The sequence below is a fragment of the Artemia sp. Qi Xiang Cuo genome, chromosome 3, assembly GCF_049724085.1.
Source record: "Artemia sp. Qi Xiang Cuo chromosome 3, ASM4972408v1, whole genome shotgun sequence".
In the NCBI taxonomy this organism is placed as follows: domain Eukaryota; kingdom Metazoa; phylum Arthropoda; class Branchiopoda; order Anostraca; family Artemiidae; genus Artemia; species Artemia sp. Qi Xiang Cuo.
This window is the reverse complement of record NC_142796.1, coordinates 84,617,534-84,630,976: the sequence shown is the minus strand read 5'-3', so window position 1 is coordinate 84,630,976 and position 13,443 is coordinate 84,617,534. Positions and strand designations below refer to the sequence as shown.

The 13,443-nt window shown below is 36.2% G+C and overlaps 1 protein-coding gene across 1 annotated transcript in view; it reads left to right on the top strand.

Annotated features, from left to right (window-relative positions):
* The window catches only part of LOC148954666 (eukaryotic translation initiation factor 3 subunit B-like), a 68,045-nt gene that overhangs the window by 44,624 nt on the left and 9,978 nt on the right, over positions 1–13,443 (top strand). Inside the window, exons 4-7 of the mRNA XM_089086455.1 lie at positions 2,009–2,147; positions 4,869–5,058; positions 10,510–10,727; positions 12,082–12,285. Of these exons, the coding sequence (XP_088942581.1) occupies positions 2,009–2,147; positions 4,869–5,058; positions 10,510–10,727; positions 12,082–12,285 (751 nt within the window). The remainder of the gene's footprint in view (positions 1–2,008; positions 2,148–4,868; positions 5,059–10,509; positions 10,728–12,081; positions 12,286–13,443) is intronic.

Here is a 13,443-nt window from a genome sequence, read left to right as displayed (position 1 = left end):
ACCAGTTGTTGTGAAACGTTATTTGTGGTATTTGGGGGTTGTAGTCTTAGATGCCTTTATTCTCCCTTTATTGGGGAGATAAAATCTGGCCCTAAGGTAATTAAACTTTGGTAGTGTGCCTTAGGCTATGACCCAACTGATGAGGCGTACCGACTGAGTATGTTCGAGAGGCTAAAAATAGTTCGTAGAGAGGTCGTCTAAAATACAATACTTTTATTGATTTACCATATAATATAATCGGATATATTCTGTCTACTGGGACTGGCTGTCCCAAGTAGACCACAAGTCTCGAAAACAACAATAATATATAAATAAGATACAGACAATTACAATGATCCGACAAACTCAAAGGTATTTCCAATGAGAAAACAAACGGGCAGAGGTTCACCCGGCAAGTCAAAAAGTCTGCCTTCAGTCTCAAAAATCGGGGTATATATATGAAAAACCTAACCATGTCCTTCCGGTAAATTGACGCATTTAGCAAGGAAATTGGTTATTGAACAAGTTCCCTCCAAGCCCACACATTCCACGATTTGTATCCTTATCTTAAAAAGTGGTATTTTGAAACTTTGTTTTTGCGTCTTAATATATTTTTACTCAATTAATAATTAACTAAATTAGAAAGCTTTACCACAATATATATTTCTTGAGTTGTTCAGGTATTAGTATTCTTTTATCCAAAAACTTCAGTCTTATATTGACGGTATTTAACAAAATATAGAGATTTTGTTAAATATTCCTTTGAACATTGACCATTAGAATTAAAATTCATTTTTATATACATCGCAAAATATGCATACCCGTTTAACTGAAAGGTTAAAATCTAGGAACAAGACACAGTATGACAAAAATACGAGCGAATTGTTATCTCTCAATATGTAATCAAACCTTCTCAACTTGCGTTACCAACTTAAGATTATATTTTAAAATGCCAAAAATAACCTGTTACTTAAGACAGTCTTTTCATTTAGAACATAAGCAATTATTTCTACTCTAAATAAAAAATTATTTTTCTTTTTTTAATGGTAAGGTAAAGGTAATAGCACGGCATTGAACAGCTCCCTATTGGCTACGCTGATCTCTGTTTCATGGCCCTTCGGCCAGGAAGGCAAGGGGGCAGCCATCCTGTGCTTTCGTGCACTCTTCCATTTTACCTTCTCCAGACTCCTCCGGTTACCCATTTAGAGCGGGGTCGAGAAATCGATAATAAGATACACAACTTTCTTGCGACATGCGAGGTTGAACCACTACAGTTTTAATCGAAAGATTATCTGCGATTCCTGATGATGGTGACAAAGGGGAACACTGTAACTGTGTTATTCTTGATGCTGACTTCCACGTCTCTAGTTCTAATAAGATATATTATCCATACTTTTGTTTACACTTGCACATAAGGGGGTGTAGGGGGGAGTTCTGCGCCAAAGATTGGCCTTTTCTAGCCTAAAAATATGATTTTGATTCCAAATTTGTAATGTATTTGGTTTAGTTCTTTACTGTACTCAGTGGTTATAAGTGAACTATGTGTTTTTTTTTAAATCTAAGGACTAGTAGTAAACCAAAAAAGGTAAAACAAAAATAGTTTATTGGAACGACAAGAAATTCAAAACAAATAAAAATAATGTAAGATTATGCCCAGGGGATTCTTGTGAAGAAATTCACACCCTCTGATTTTTCACGCAAATAGCCTATCTAACATTTGCTAATATACTGCCTTCTCTATACTTCTAGTCCTGTTTGTGCGTAGGAGGATATAGAGGGAGTTTCGGCCTATAGATTGGTCATAAGAGCTCCCCTTTTAGCCGAAAATGTACTTAACAAAAGACATTTAATCCCTTATGCTCAGTGCTAATAAATAAAATTGAATTAAAACAAACTTTTTAGATAGGGCTCATACCTAGTGACTGCAAAGAGTTGCATTTCAAATATGATCCAAAGTAATCTGCTAGTAGTGTTGAGCTATCCTATGGCTAATTTGTCAAAAAAATACATGTAGTATATTTTTTTGTAGCAAAAAAGAATTGCGAGTGAAGAACTTGTTCAACGTAGCTGACGCAAAGATCCATTGGCAAAAATCGGGTGACTTTTTGTGTATGAAAGTAGATCGATACTCAAAAATGAGGAAAGAAAAACAGGAAATCAAATACAGTGTAAGTTTATCTTTTCTTCTTCTTCTTTGAATGAAAACCATTCAAGCAGCCGCCCATTTTGGCCTGATTTTTCTCACTATAAGTGTCATTTCGGCTAAGCTTCATTATTTCGGCTAAATCGTTACAGCTTCCAATATTTATTCTAGTAGCTAATAAAAAACTCCAAAGAAATCAGTGGGTTTGGTAAATGGAACTTTTAGAATTCAATTATATATTCATTCCTGAAAGTCTCTGGAATTTTGTTCGCATAGATCAAGCACCTTCTTCTAAAATTGTACTGCAAATTTTTGCGTGAAATGATTACCAACCCGCTTTAGGTTCGTCCGAAAAGGTATTGTTAACCCTACTACGTAATTACCTACTAATATTTTGAATTTACCAACATCGACATTTTGAATTTACCAACATTTGCCAACATCGACATAAACAACACCTAGGGATAAACTCCACACAACAAATCAAGAACTTCAAGGTATTACATCCTCCTGTTTACATGTCTATATCTACTTATTGAGAGTTATACAGATGCCTATGGAGCAATTCGGCCAATCTAATCCAGCACCTTCTAGATATTATATCTTTTGCTTATATATGCCTATGTTTGCCTATTCAGAGCAATACAGCACCTCTATAGCAACTCAGCCGATTAAATCGAGCACCTTCTGTGAGATATTCCATGTTTTGCTCACATATGCCTTTGACTACCTATTCAGTGCAATACAGCACCTCTGGAGCAATTTAGCCTATCAAGCATTCCTCCTAGATATTACATCCTCTGCTTATATATGCCTATGTCTGCCTACTAAGAGCAATACAGCACATCTAGAGCAACTCAGCCCATTAAATTGAGCACCTTCTACTAAACTTTTGCTTTTACTCACATATGCCTTTGCCTACCTATTCAGAGCAATACATCATCTCGTGAGCTTTTCAGCCTATCAAATCAAGAACCTCCTTCTAAAAATTCCGTTATTTGCTTACATATGCCTTTGCATACCTTTTCAGACCAATACAGCACTTGGAGCAATTCAGCCTATTAAATCTAGCACCTTCCTCCTGATATTCTATCTTTTGCTCACATATGCCTATGACGTATGACAGAAAAAAAAAACTAAATGAAAAATAAAATAAACCTGATTAAATCAAGCACCTTCTACTAGATATTTGATCTTTTACTCACATATGCCTTTGCCTACCTAGCATCTCTTCCTAGATACTACATCCTCTGCTCACATATGCTTTTGCCTACCTATTCAGAGCAATATATCACCTCTGGAACTTTTCAGCCTATCAAATCAAGAATCTACTCCTGAAAATTCCGTTATTTGCTTACATATGCCTTTGCATGCCTTTTCAGACCAATACAGCACTTGGAGCAACTCAGCCTATTAAATCTAGCACCTTCTTCCTGATGTTCTATCTTTTTCTTACATATGCCTATGACGTATGACAAGAAAAAAAAATACTAAATGAAAAATAAAATAAAATAGCCGAGAAAAACGAGGGTAATGTCAGCCAGTTGACAGAAAATAAGCAGATATCTGATAAAGACCTCCAACAAGCCGTCTTCTGCTAAAAAAAAGTATACTTTTCAATTAGATTCGAACAGAGCAGAAGGAATACTGAATCAAGCAAAACAAAAACCAAGCCAGAATATTTGACTTTTTTTACCAAAAAACTACCTTTAATATTGACATGGAAAATAAAATGCAGTATCAAACCATAACTTCAATGATCTAATAAAAAAACATCTAAAAGCAATGGTGCCAACAGCAACAAACAAAAATAACGTTATTTACTGTTATTAAGTATTATTTCTAGTGCGAGGTGGTTGACACACATTTACGAACTTATACCACATTTGTTAACCGGGAAGACAAAATCGCAATATCAAAACATAACCTCAATGGTCTGTAATACCAAAATATGTAAAAAAAAGGATGTCAACAACAACAAACAAAAAACAGATTTTTCAAATCCGATATTCTTTTTTAAGACACCCTTTATAATGTTATTTATGGTTATTAAGTTTTCCGTGATGCAAGATAGTGGATGAAATACGAAAAATGACTGATCGTAAAAGTTTTCCGGCAAAATATCGGCTGCGGCTACCCGCTGTATGACATCATGTGATTGGCTAGGTGTTACAAATACTTGCTAATATTGTCAATTTAAATAGAATTTTGTGTGTGGTGTTTTTAAACGTGTCCTCTGCCACCCCGCCCCCTTTCTTTGGAACAAATTTATGCCTGTATGTGTGTATTGTTTGTTCCTTTTTTTTATGGTGTCGAGTTGAGTTATGTGTTGGTCTTGTTAGGTCAATATGAACATCCTGAACAACCCATATCCGTCTTCAACTCGGTTTATCCTATTCAAAACTCGATGCATAGCTTCAGCATTCTCTATTGCATCTGCTAACTTTCCAACTGATATTCTTTGAAACCTATTTTTACCAGGGAATGTGTTTTTGCGATTTTTCAATGGATATTGTGAAATTGTGAAGAAATCGTGGCGTTCTTTTTTGGACACTATATGTTTGATGACACGAAGCTTGTTGTTACCTTGAAATATAAAAGTAGAATTACTTGATTTGAAATCAAGCTAATGCTTCTGTAATTACTACGAAATACTATTTTACTAATATTGCCTCTGTTACTATTCCTTTAATGATTACTATTTACGTAGATTCACTCTTGTCATCGTTTTTTTTTTTTTTTTTAGGGTATTACTCACAACCTTGAGATATTCCATATGCGAGAGAAACAAAACCCTGTGGACTCAGTTGAAGTTAAAGACCCTATTAGCTCCTTAGCTTGGGATCCAGTGAACCCTAAATTTGCCATTATCCACGGCGAAGGGCCTGCTTTAAGTGTTTCATTCTATGAAACAAAGGGATCTCCACAACTTCTTAGTAAGTCATTTCTACATGTTATTTTCTTAAAGGTATTTAAGGGGGTAAACTTTTAGAGCGCTTTTTTTTTATTTTAAAGAACGGCGTTAAGGCAGGTAAATAAAACTTTTCAGAATCCGTTCAAAGATCAAACCCTTAAAATATCTGAAAATTGCGCTTGTCTAGCTCAACTACTTTCTTTTTTGACCGAAAGACAATTATATATCCCCTAGGTAAATAATCTCTTCTCGGACATATTTTTTTTATTTTTTAATCAAACCCAACAAGCCGTAGAAAAAGAATGGGGCAAATATCTGTATGCCCCTCAGCATTATACTTGTACTTGTGGTAGGACCAGGCGTTTTACACCTCACGTGGCATCTGAAATTCAGATGTACTGCGATAATCTGTTTAACGTAAGCTCTCTGGATTCACAGCGGCTGAGCTTATAGAATCACACCTCTAACCCTCCCCCCTCCCCTAAGCTGGAGGACTGACGACACCAGGACTTGAGATCCCGTCCAGAAGGTCATAGGATTACAAGTCCTGCGTGCCTTCCTCTTGGCTGAATTGGCTCCTCTGCTATAGCCTGTAACATAACCTAAAATAGTAATTCCAACCTTCAACACTGTTAGCAAATCAAATATTGTTACCCTGGAATGGGATCCTTTTTGAAAATTATTTACCCTGTAGATTTTTATTTGCACTATTAGTTTGGCCTACCATTTAACTTTTATTTCCCTAGTATTCACCCTATTAGTTTTTTGGGTGTCATAATTTGGAGTTTGATTGGTATGGAATATTGTTAAAAAGTGATGTAAGTTCCTCTTATGACCAGTTCATCCATGATAGATTGAAAATCTATTTGTAATGCCACTTCAAACAAGGTATAAATTCTCTACCTTTCTGAAAAATGATAGTGGCAAGAAATACAGGGGTAGTTTGAAGCAGCAGCAGTCTCACTTCAACCCTGCAGTCGTACAAGCTGAAAACCCCACTCTTGCATAGTCTCTAAAAAAAAAAAAAAAAAAAAAAAAAAAAAAAACTGATAGGATATACGCCCATTAGCTCTTCAAGGAGTAATTGATCAGTTCTAAAAGAGAATTTTATCTCCTGTAATTTAAAGGTTGGTTTTATTGCCATGGGTTATCTTTCTAATCTCCCTATTAAGAAAGGAGTAGTGTGTCGAATTTTTTTAGCAAATAAAGATTTGACGTAGGCCAGCCAAAGTAATTGCAAAACAAAGGATTATTGCCCAATCATCTTGGAAGTTTTCTTTTTCATTGATTCCAACCGGGTTCTTATTTAGTTTCTGTACTGTCGTTGACAAGTAAACTTCGAAAGGTTCGATTTTCGTTGGTTTCTTTTTATTTTCTTTCTTTTTTGTTTATCACTGAGGACGACTTGGCGGGGGTTCTTGTCGAAATATTTGCTTATTTCCTCTTCTTCATGGTTCGCCACTGGCTGACAAAATCCTCATTTTTTCACCTTTTTTGATTTTATTTTTCTTTCCTCGCTGAGTTTCATTTGTCAATAAAGATTTATTAAAAGTTGGGAGGCAAATGCCTCAAATACTGAAAATGAACTAGCACACGCAACTGAAATTACAAACAGAAATTGCTTGTAAATCTAGAAGGCACCACTTTAGGCCTTGTAAAAATATTTTTATACTTTGTTAAACATAAAATATTCTATTAGAAATATTTTGCTGATTGCAGGGAACTGTTGCACATCTGCGTCTTGTTTCAAGGTTCAAAGTTAGAACTAAAATCAGATACTTCATGAACATTAATAAATCAGCGAGGTTTTTTTTAATTGAATTAGTTTAAGATTTCACAATAATTGGGTTCGGATTATAGTGACTTATAATCCTAACTTATATATCATGATTAATTCAGTGACCTTTAATTATTTCGCAACAATTGGCTTGGAATATAATAGTGACCTCATTTATAAATTGAACTATTGGATTATATAATTATTGGATAATAACAACCCACCGCAAATAGTCTCTAGAGGTGGCGGGAGAAAAGTAAGCGGAGGAGGGGTTAAAGAGTTGTTAGCAAGAGCCGTGGTACCCGCTGGGCTTGCCCCTTAAATTGTGGGGACAAAGTAGACAGCCTCCAGCGCTTCCCTTACTTCGCTCGGGCTCACCTTTAGATTATATGGTCCAGAAAAAAGGTATCTGACTTATGTTAAGATGCAAAAAAAATATTACTGGCTCACAGGGAGGTGTCCAGTGATTCGGATACCATGATTGGTATCATTTGGCATGTGGCAACACGAACTGGGGTGAACTAAACACAAAGAAAATTCGAGAAAAATTGAAGTGTAACAGGTGTAAAGGAACGACGAATGACCCATGTCCATAACAAATCCGAGCACACCTAAACAAATCTCTCCAACAAGCGCCGCAGAATCTATTCTAAATAACAAGAGCGGATCTACGTCAGCTAAAAACTTCGGATAAAAAAGTAAAGCTAAGCCAATTATGCACTTACTGGAAGCAATAATGCGCCAAGTCCTACCAGCTCTATCACCAATCCAAATTTAGGTCCCTCGCATGACCCTACCAAAATCCAACCCTCAAGCTCCGGATCATTATTATTGAGCGATGTCTACCCAGAATGCACTTAATGCCACATAACCACTGAAGGTTCAACTTCTTTTCTATGTTTCTTCTGTAAAGAATGGGAGCGCGCTGACTGTAGAGGTATGAGTAGTGATTGAGTACTCGCTGCAAAGGCTCACGACCCTAATCAAACATTTTTTGAACACGAATGTTAGGTGTGTAATAAAAGGTAAGTTGCTCAACTATAGCTCAAAGTGCGGGAGTTAAGCGACATTCTCGGCCCAATTGCGAATCCTACATCAACAATAAATCTCAATGAGCACCTTGAGCCCCAGCTCTATCAACCTAACAGCTTAGGCTCGCAGATTTATCCTACTGTCAATGCAATTTTTCGTTCTGATGCAGACAAAAAATTAAGAGAGGAAAAGAAAATGAAATTTGTAATTATTGGTATACCAGATACCAAAATCCTCAAAAATTTTGGATTCTGCAAAAGAAATCAATCTAACTGAAGAAAATAACATTGGAGCCATCCGATTGACAGATGATACTGTTGAAGCTGTCTGATTTAGTAGACCAAAAGATGAACTGTCACCTCGTACACTGCTTGTGAAATTAAGGAAAGACTCCTCTGAAGCTGGAAGGAAGTTTCGAATCATCCTTAAATTAGCACCGCGCCTCCGAGCATCTAGCGAGTACACCCGATCCAAGATTTACATAAAACCGGATCTAACTCCCAAGCAAAGAGGAGCCCTAGCAGAAATTCGCCTGTCGAAAAGAAATGGTCAGAACCAGCCTGGCTTTCTCTCCAACTAAACACGAAAGGACTACAAAACAACAATTAGAGCTTAACAAGGTACTAATTGACTCGAGACCAAAAATCTAAAATCCAGAGAGAAAAAGAGCCTCAAAATACTCTATCTAAATGCAGACTCCCTTTAAAATAAACTTGAGGAACTGAAGCATCTAATTTTTCTTGAAACCTCACATATTTTTGGAATTGTAGAAGTTAAATCCAAAAACAGCCGTCACCCAACCCACTTTCATAATTTCAGTTCCATGCTACACAAATAACTATAAATCTTGAAGATAAAAAAGGCAGAGGAATATTATGCTACATTCATAAAAATGTAACACCTGATATTCATGTAAAAACAAATGGATTAGAAAGTATATGGTTACAGCTAACCCAGAGAAATCTAAAAATGAAAAACATTGGAATCATGTACAGAAGCCCTTCAAGCACCCTTGAAAATGATGACCTTCCTCTCTCAAAGATTTATGGGTATTTTAGACCAAAAACCACTAGCATTATACTAGGTAGTGATTTCAACTACCCACTGATTGATTGGGATGCACAATATACACAAGAATCACTTGGGTCACCATCCCAAAAAAAAATTCTAAAAGCAATAAATGATAACTACCTAGACCAGCATGTAAAGAAGCCAATTCGAATTCGGGGAAAAGATAAACCAACAACACTTGATCTGGTTCTGTGTAACAATCGCTCAGAAATTGAAATAGTTAGAGTTGGGGCGCCTCTGCGCAAGTCGGTTCATGCTAATATTACTGTTGAACTGAAAGCTGAATCAAAAAGAAAATACAATAATGAAGATAAACTTGATTATTATAAAGCAGACTACAAATCAATGCGTGAGGCTCTGAGCGAAGAGGATTGGCCTAAAGAATTTAAAAAATCTATTTTTTAGACGGTAAAGGAGATGTATGGGCTATTTTGTGATAAAATCCAGAAATTGGTAAAAAAAAAAAATCTGTGCCAGCTAAAATAAAGTACACAAGACCCGCACTGAACCGAGAAACTGTGGAGCTCATTAAAAGAAAGCAGCAGGCTTGGAGAAAGTTTGTCACAACTCCTGCCGACGAAGAATACAAACTATTCTGTCGCTTAAGAAATAAAATAAGAAAAGTAACACGTTATTTTGCTGCTCAAAGAGAAAAACATGTCGCCAAAAATGAAAATCCCATAGTTTTCTGGAATTAGGTAAGATCCAAGCGACATGACCGACCTAGCATCCCAGCTCTAATAGATCCTTTATGTGGAAAAACATTGGAAGACCCCATTTAAAAAGCCAATCTATTTAATTACCATTTTGCATCAGTTCTACATCACAATCGGAGGATAGAAGTGATGCAGCACGAATAGATGAAGAAAATGTTGGCTTCTCAGTGATAGATTTCGATGAAGAGTCCATCTACCAAAAACTCAAAAAGCTAAAAACAAATAAATCTGCCCCGACGGCATACACCCTCGCATTTTTAAAGAACTTGCAGGACAAGTCACAAGACCTCTATCTTGGCATCTGTAAATACGGAAAAACTCTCTAGTATCTGGAAAAAGGCAATCATCACCCCAATCTTCAAGAAAGGTAAAAACAAAACCCATTCAACTACAGGCCCATAAGTCTTACATGCATCAATTGTAAAATCCTTGAGTCCATCATAGCAGACAGATTACTAGAATAGCTTCTAACCAAAAAGTTAATCAACAAAAGGCAGTTTGGATTCCTAAGACAGGTCAGGTGAATTCCAGCTACTTCTAATTAGAAACACCTGGAGACCAAACCTCGACAAAGGCATACAAGTTGACGCAATATACCTTGGTCTTAGTAAAGCCTTCGATAAATTTTCTCATTCAAAACTTACGTAAAATATGATTCTAAGTACATGTACTTAGTACTTAGAACTGCCTACGTCACTATGAAATGTTCAACTTAATATAGTGTAACTTAGCCACTTAGCATAGCAAATTACGAAAATAGTGTGAAACCAGCTTAATACTGATAGTTTTGCATTATTTTTATATGCTTTTTAGTATAGCAAATATAGAGTTAGTAATATTAAACGGGGTTGTACAATGTTTCCTTCTTTTTTTTCAGAAAAACTTGAGAAGAGGTCGTGTAACCAGCTATCCTGGGCTCCGTGTGGTCAATACATTTGTCTAGCTGCCCTGAGGAACGCCTCAGGGATGTTTGAATTTTATGACACTACCGACTTTACATTTATGAATTCCGGCGAACATTTTCAGGCCACAGACTGTGAGTGGGATCCAACAGGCCGCTATTTTGTTACCTACAATTCCTTTTGGATTAATAAGGTATGCTGGATTAATAAGTCTGATGTGTGGGGAGTAGCGAATAGCCAACAAAAAGGCCGAACTGAGTGATGATAATTTTCAGGTATTGAACAAACGGAAAAAAACAGATATTTTTGCGAAAACCTCTGCTAAGCCACCCTCAATTAAAATTAACCAAAATAATTGTTACCATTTCTGTATCAGCTAAAAATAACAATTCTTCTCACTAGACAGTTTTTTTAAGTGTGTGTTCTTAAACTTTTGGGTAGTGGTTTGCTCTTTACTAGGTTGCAACTATCGCTGCAACCATAAGAATTGTCTGATTCCTTAAGATTGAAATCTAAAGGGTCAATTTTTCTATCACTAAAACCAAGTTGATTTTAATTCAAAAATCAACCGAGTTCAACGAGGTTGAAGACGAAGGCCGAGACTGAGTCCGTTTATTTAGAATTAAAATCAACTTTGTGGAAGTGATTGCACACTTGAGATCGATGGCTAATTAGAGCAAAGCCTAGACAGATAGTCTCTGTGAGACACAAAGCTGTCATAACTTTCTCAGAATTGTATAAAAATGATTTATTTCCCTTGTTGATAGATAGTCTATCATCCATCCTAGGGCAGAGCTAAATTTTCTTTTGTTTACTTTTTTGGGTTCCTTTTTTCTTGTTTTCTGTATATTTAAAGATTTTCCCATAATTACTATAACTGTTTCTGCTCATCATACTTCGAACCCCAAAAATGGTGCTAGGATTTTTTTTTTTTTTTGAATAGCCAAAGACGAGATGGGGTTAGGGTACTTTTAAATTCTTTATTTTTCAGTGGCCGTTCTGACGCTGGATTCTCTCTCAGACTCTGCCCAAGTTTCCCCTCTCAGAATGGTTGTAAGCTGAAAATAGGAACTATTGGGCACCATTTTCAAAACTGAAAACACCTATTTAGGTGACAATTATGATTGTGAATTTCCTATTTCTGAAAAACATTGGACTTTCAACCATTCTGAGCGGGAAACTTGGGCAGAGTCTGAGGCAGAATTCAGCGTCTGAACGCCCACTCAAGCTCTTGCATCAAAATAGGATCCTGCCCGTTGTTATTGAGCGGCCATGACAATGTTGTCCGTTGAGTGCCCATGTTGTACAAGTTTAAATATTTGCCAAGATAACGTTGTTTTTTCTGCTTAAAAGCCAGCTTATCGTTCACACGTGTGTGTTATACCACTGCAAAAAAGCGCCACGTCTGTCGTTTAAGTTTTTTGTTTTTAACTAATCTTTTCTATTGTTTTAACATATTTTGTTAACCATTAGTCTTCTGCATTTTGTTTGCCTTTTTTCTTTTTCTTTTTTTTTAACATGTTCTTACTACTTTTTTCTTCTTCCAGTCAGACAATGCATATTGGATATGGAATTTTCAAGGTAAAGTTTTGAAAAGGTTCCCCCTCAGCCGGTTCATCCAGTTTTCTTGGAGGCCACGCCAACCGTCTCTCTTAAGTGCAGAAAAGGTGAAAGAAATCAAGAAAAATTTGAAGAGGTATAGTTCGCAATTTGAAGTCAAGGATAAAATACGAATGACCAAGGCTTCCAAGGTAATTTCTCTTCTTTTGTCGCTCTAGTCTTACACAATTTGCATGCTAACGTTTGCGTCTCTTTTTTATACAAATTCCTGTTAGTGTTTTAAATTAACATTTTTAACAAAAATTAATAATTTTGATGCTATTTTAATAATAATTTTAATACTATTCATTTTAAATTATACTTTCCTTTTATATTAATTACTTCTCCTTTTAGCTTAATGCTATTCACAGGGACATAAGCAGACAGGGGAATCGCGGGATGCTTACCTTTGAGCTGTCTTTTACACCATTTCTTGTGTTTTTATCAGAATGCTCCTTCCCTTGCTCCTCCCGAAATTGTTTCGAAGGACTGCCCTCTCTCGGAAAAACTGAAAAACAAGGGTCTAAATTTCCCCTTTTTTGTGACTGAAGATTATAAAAGAGACTGTTGATGGCAGATGGTGTTGTAAAAGAGACTGTTGGTGACAGATGGTGTTGTAAAAGAGACTGGTGATGACAGAGGGTGTTGTAAAAGAGACTGTTGCTGACAGATGGTGTTGTAAAAGAGACTGTTGATGACAGATGATGTTGTAAAAGAGACTGTTGATGACAGATGGTGTTGTAAAAGACACTGTTGATGACGGATGGTGTTGTAAAAGAGACTGTTGATGACAGATGATGTTGTAAAAGAGACTGTTGATGACTTAACTGCAGTTTCTTAGCTTTAAATGTTGAATTGTTTATTTAGTGCAAACACACACAGATTTGATTTTACATAAACAAATACCTGTTAGCTATTTGTCTTTTAAAAAAAAAACCTTTCAAGGGTTTTTTCGCCTCCCTCTGCTTGTTCTGGTCTTCAGCTTGGACTTAAGTTCTCATGTCATCTGGGTGGTATTGGGCTATCAACACTACTACTACTAACAACTCACTACAGCACCAAGCCGCACTAGGCCATCACAGCTACACCCGTTCCTCTTTCACCACAATCTATTCAAACCCTTCTTGTTTACACACTTCCGAAAATTCCCCTCAATCTTTGCTCAATATTAATATTTGTGTAGTTTACAGCAGTCTCCGCGGTTTCAAAAGTATATTGTTAAAAATTAGTTGTTCATTCTCTGCGGAATACAAATTCTTATGCGTATAGAGTGTAATGTGAGAAATGACTTTATCTATAGCCGGTAAATC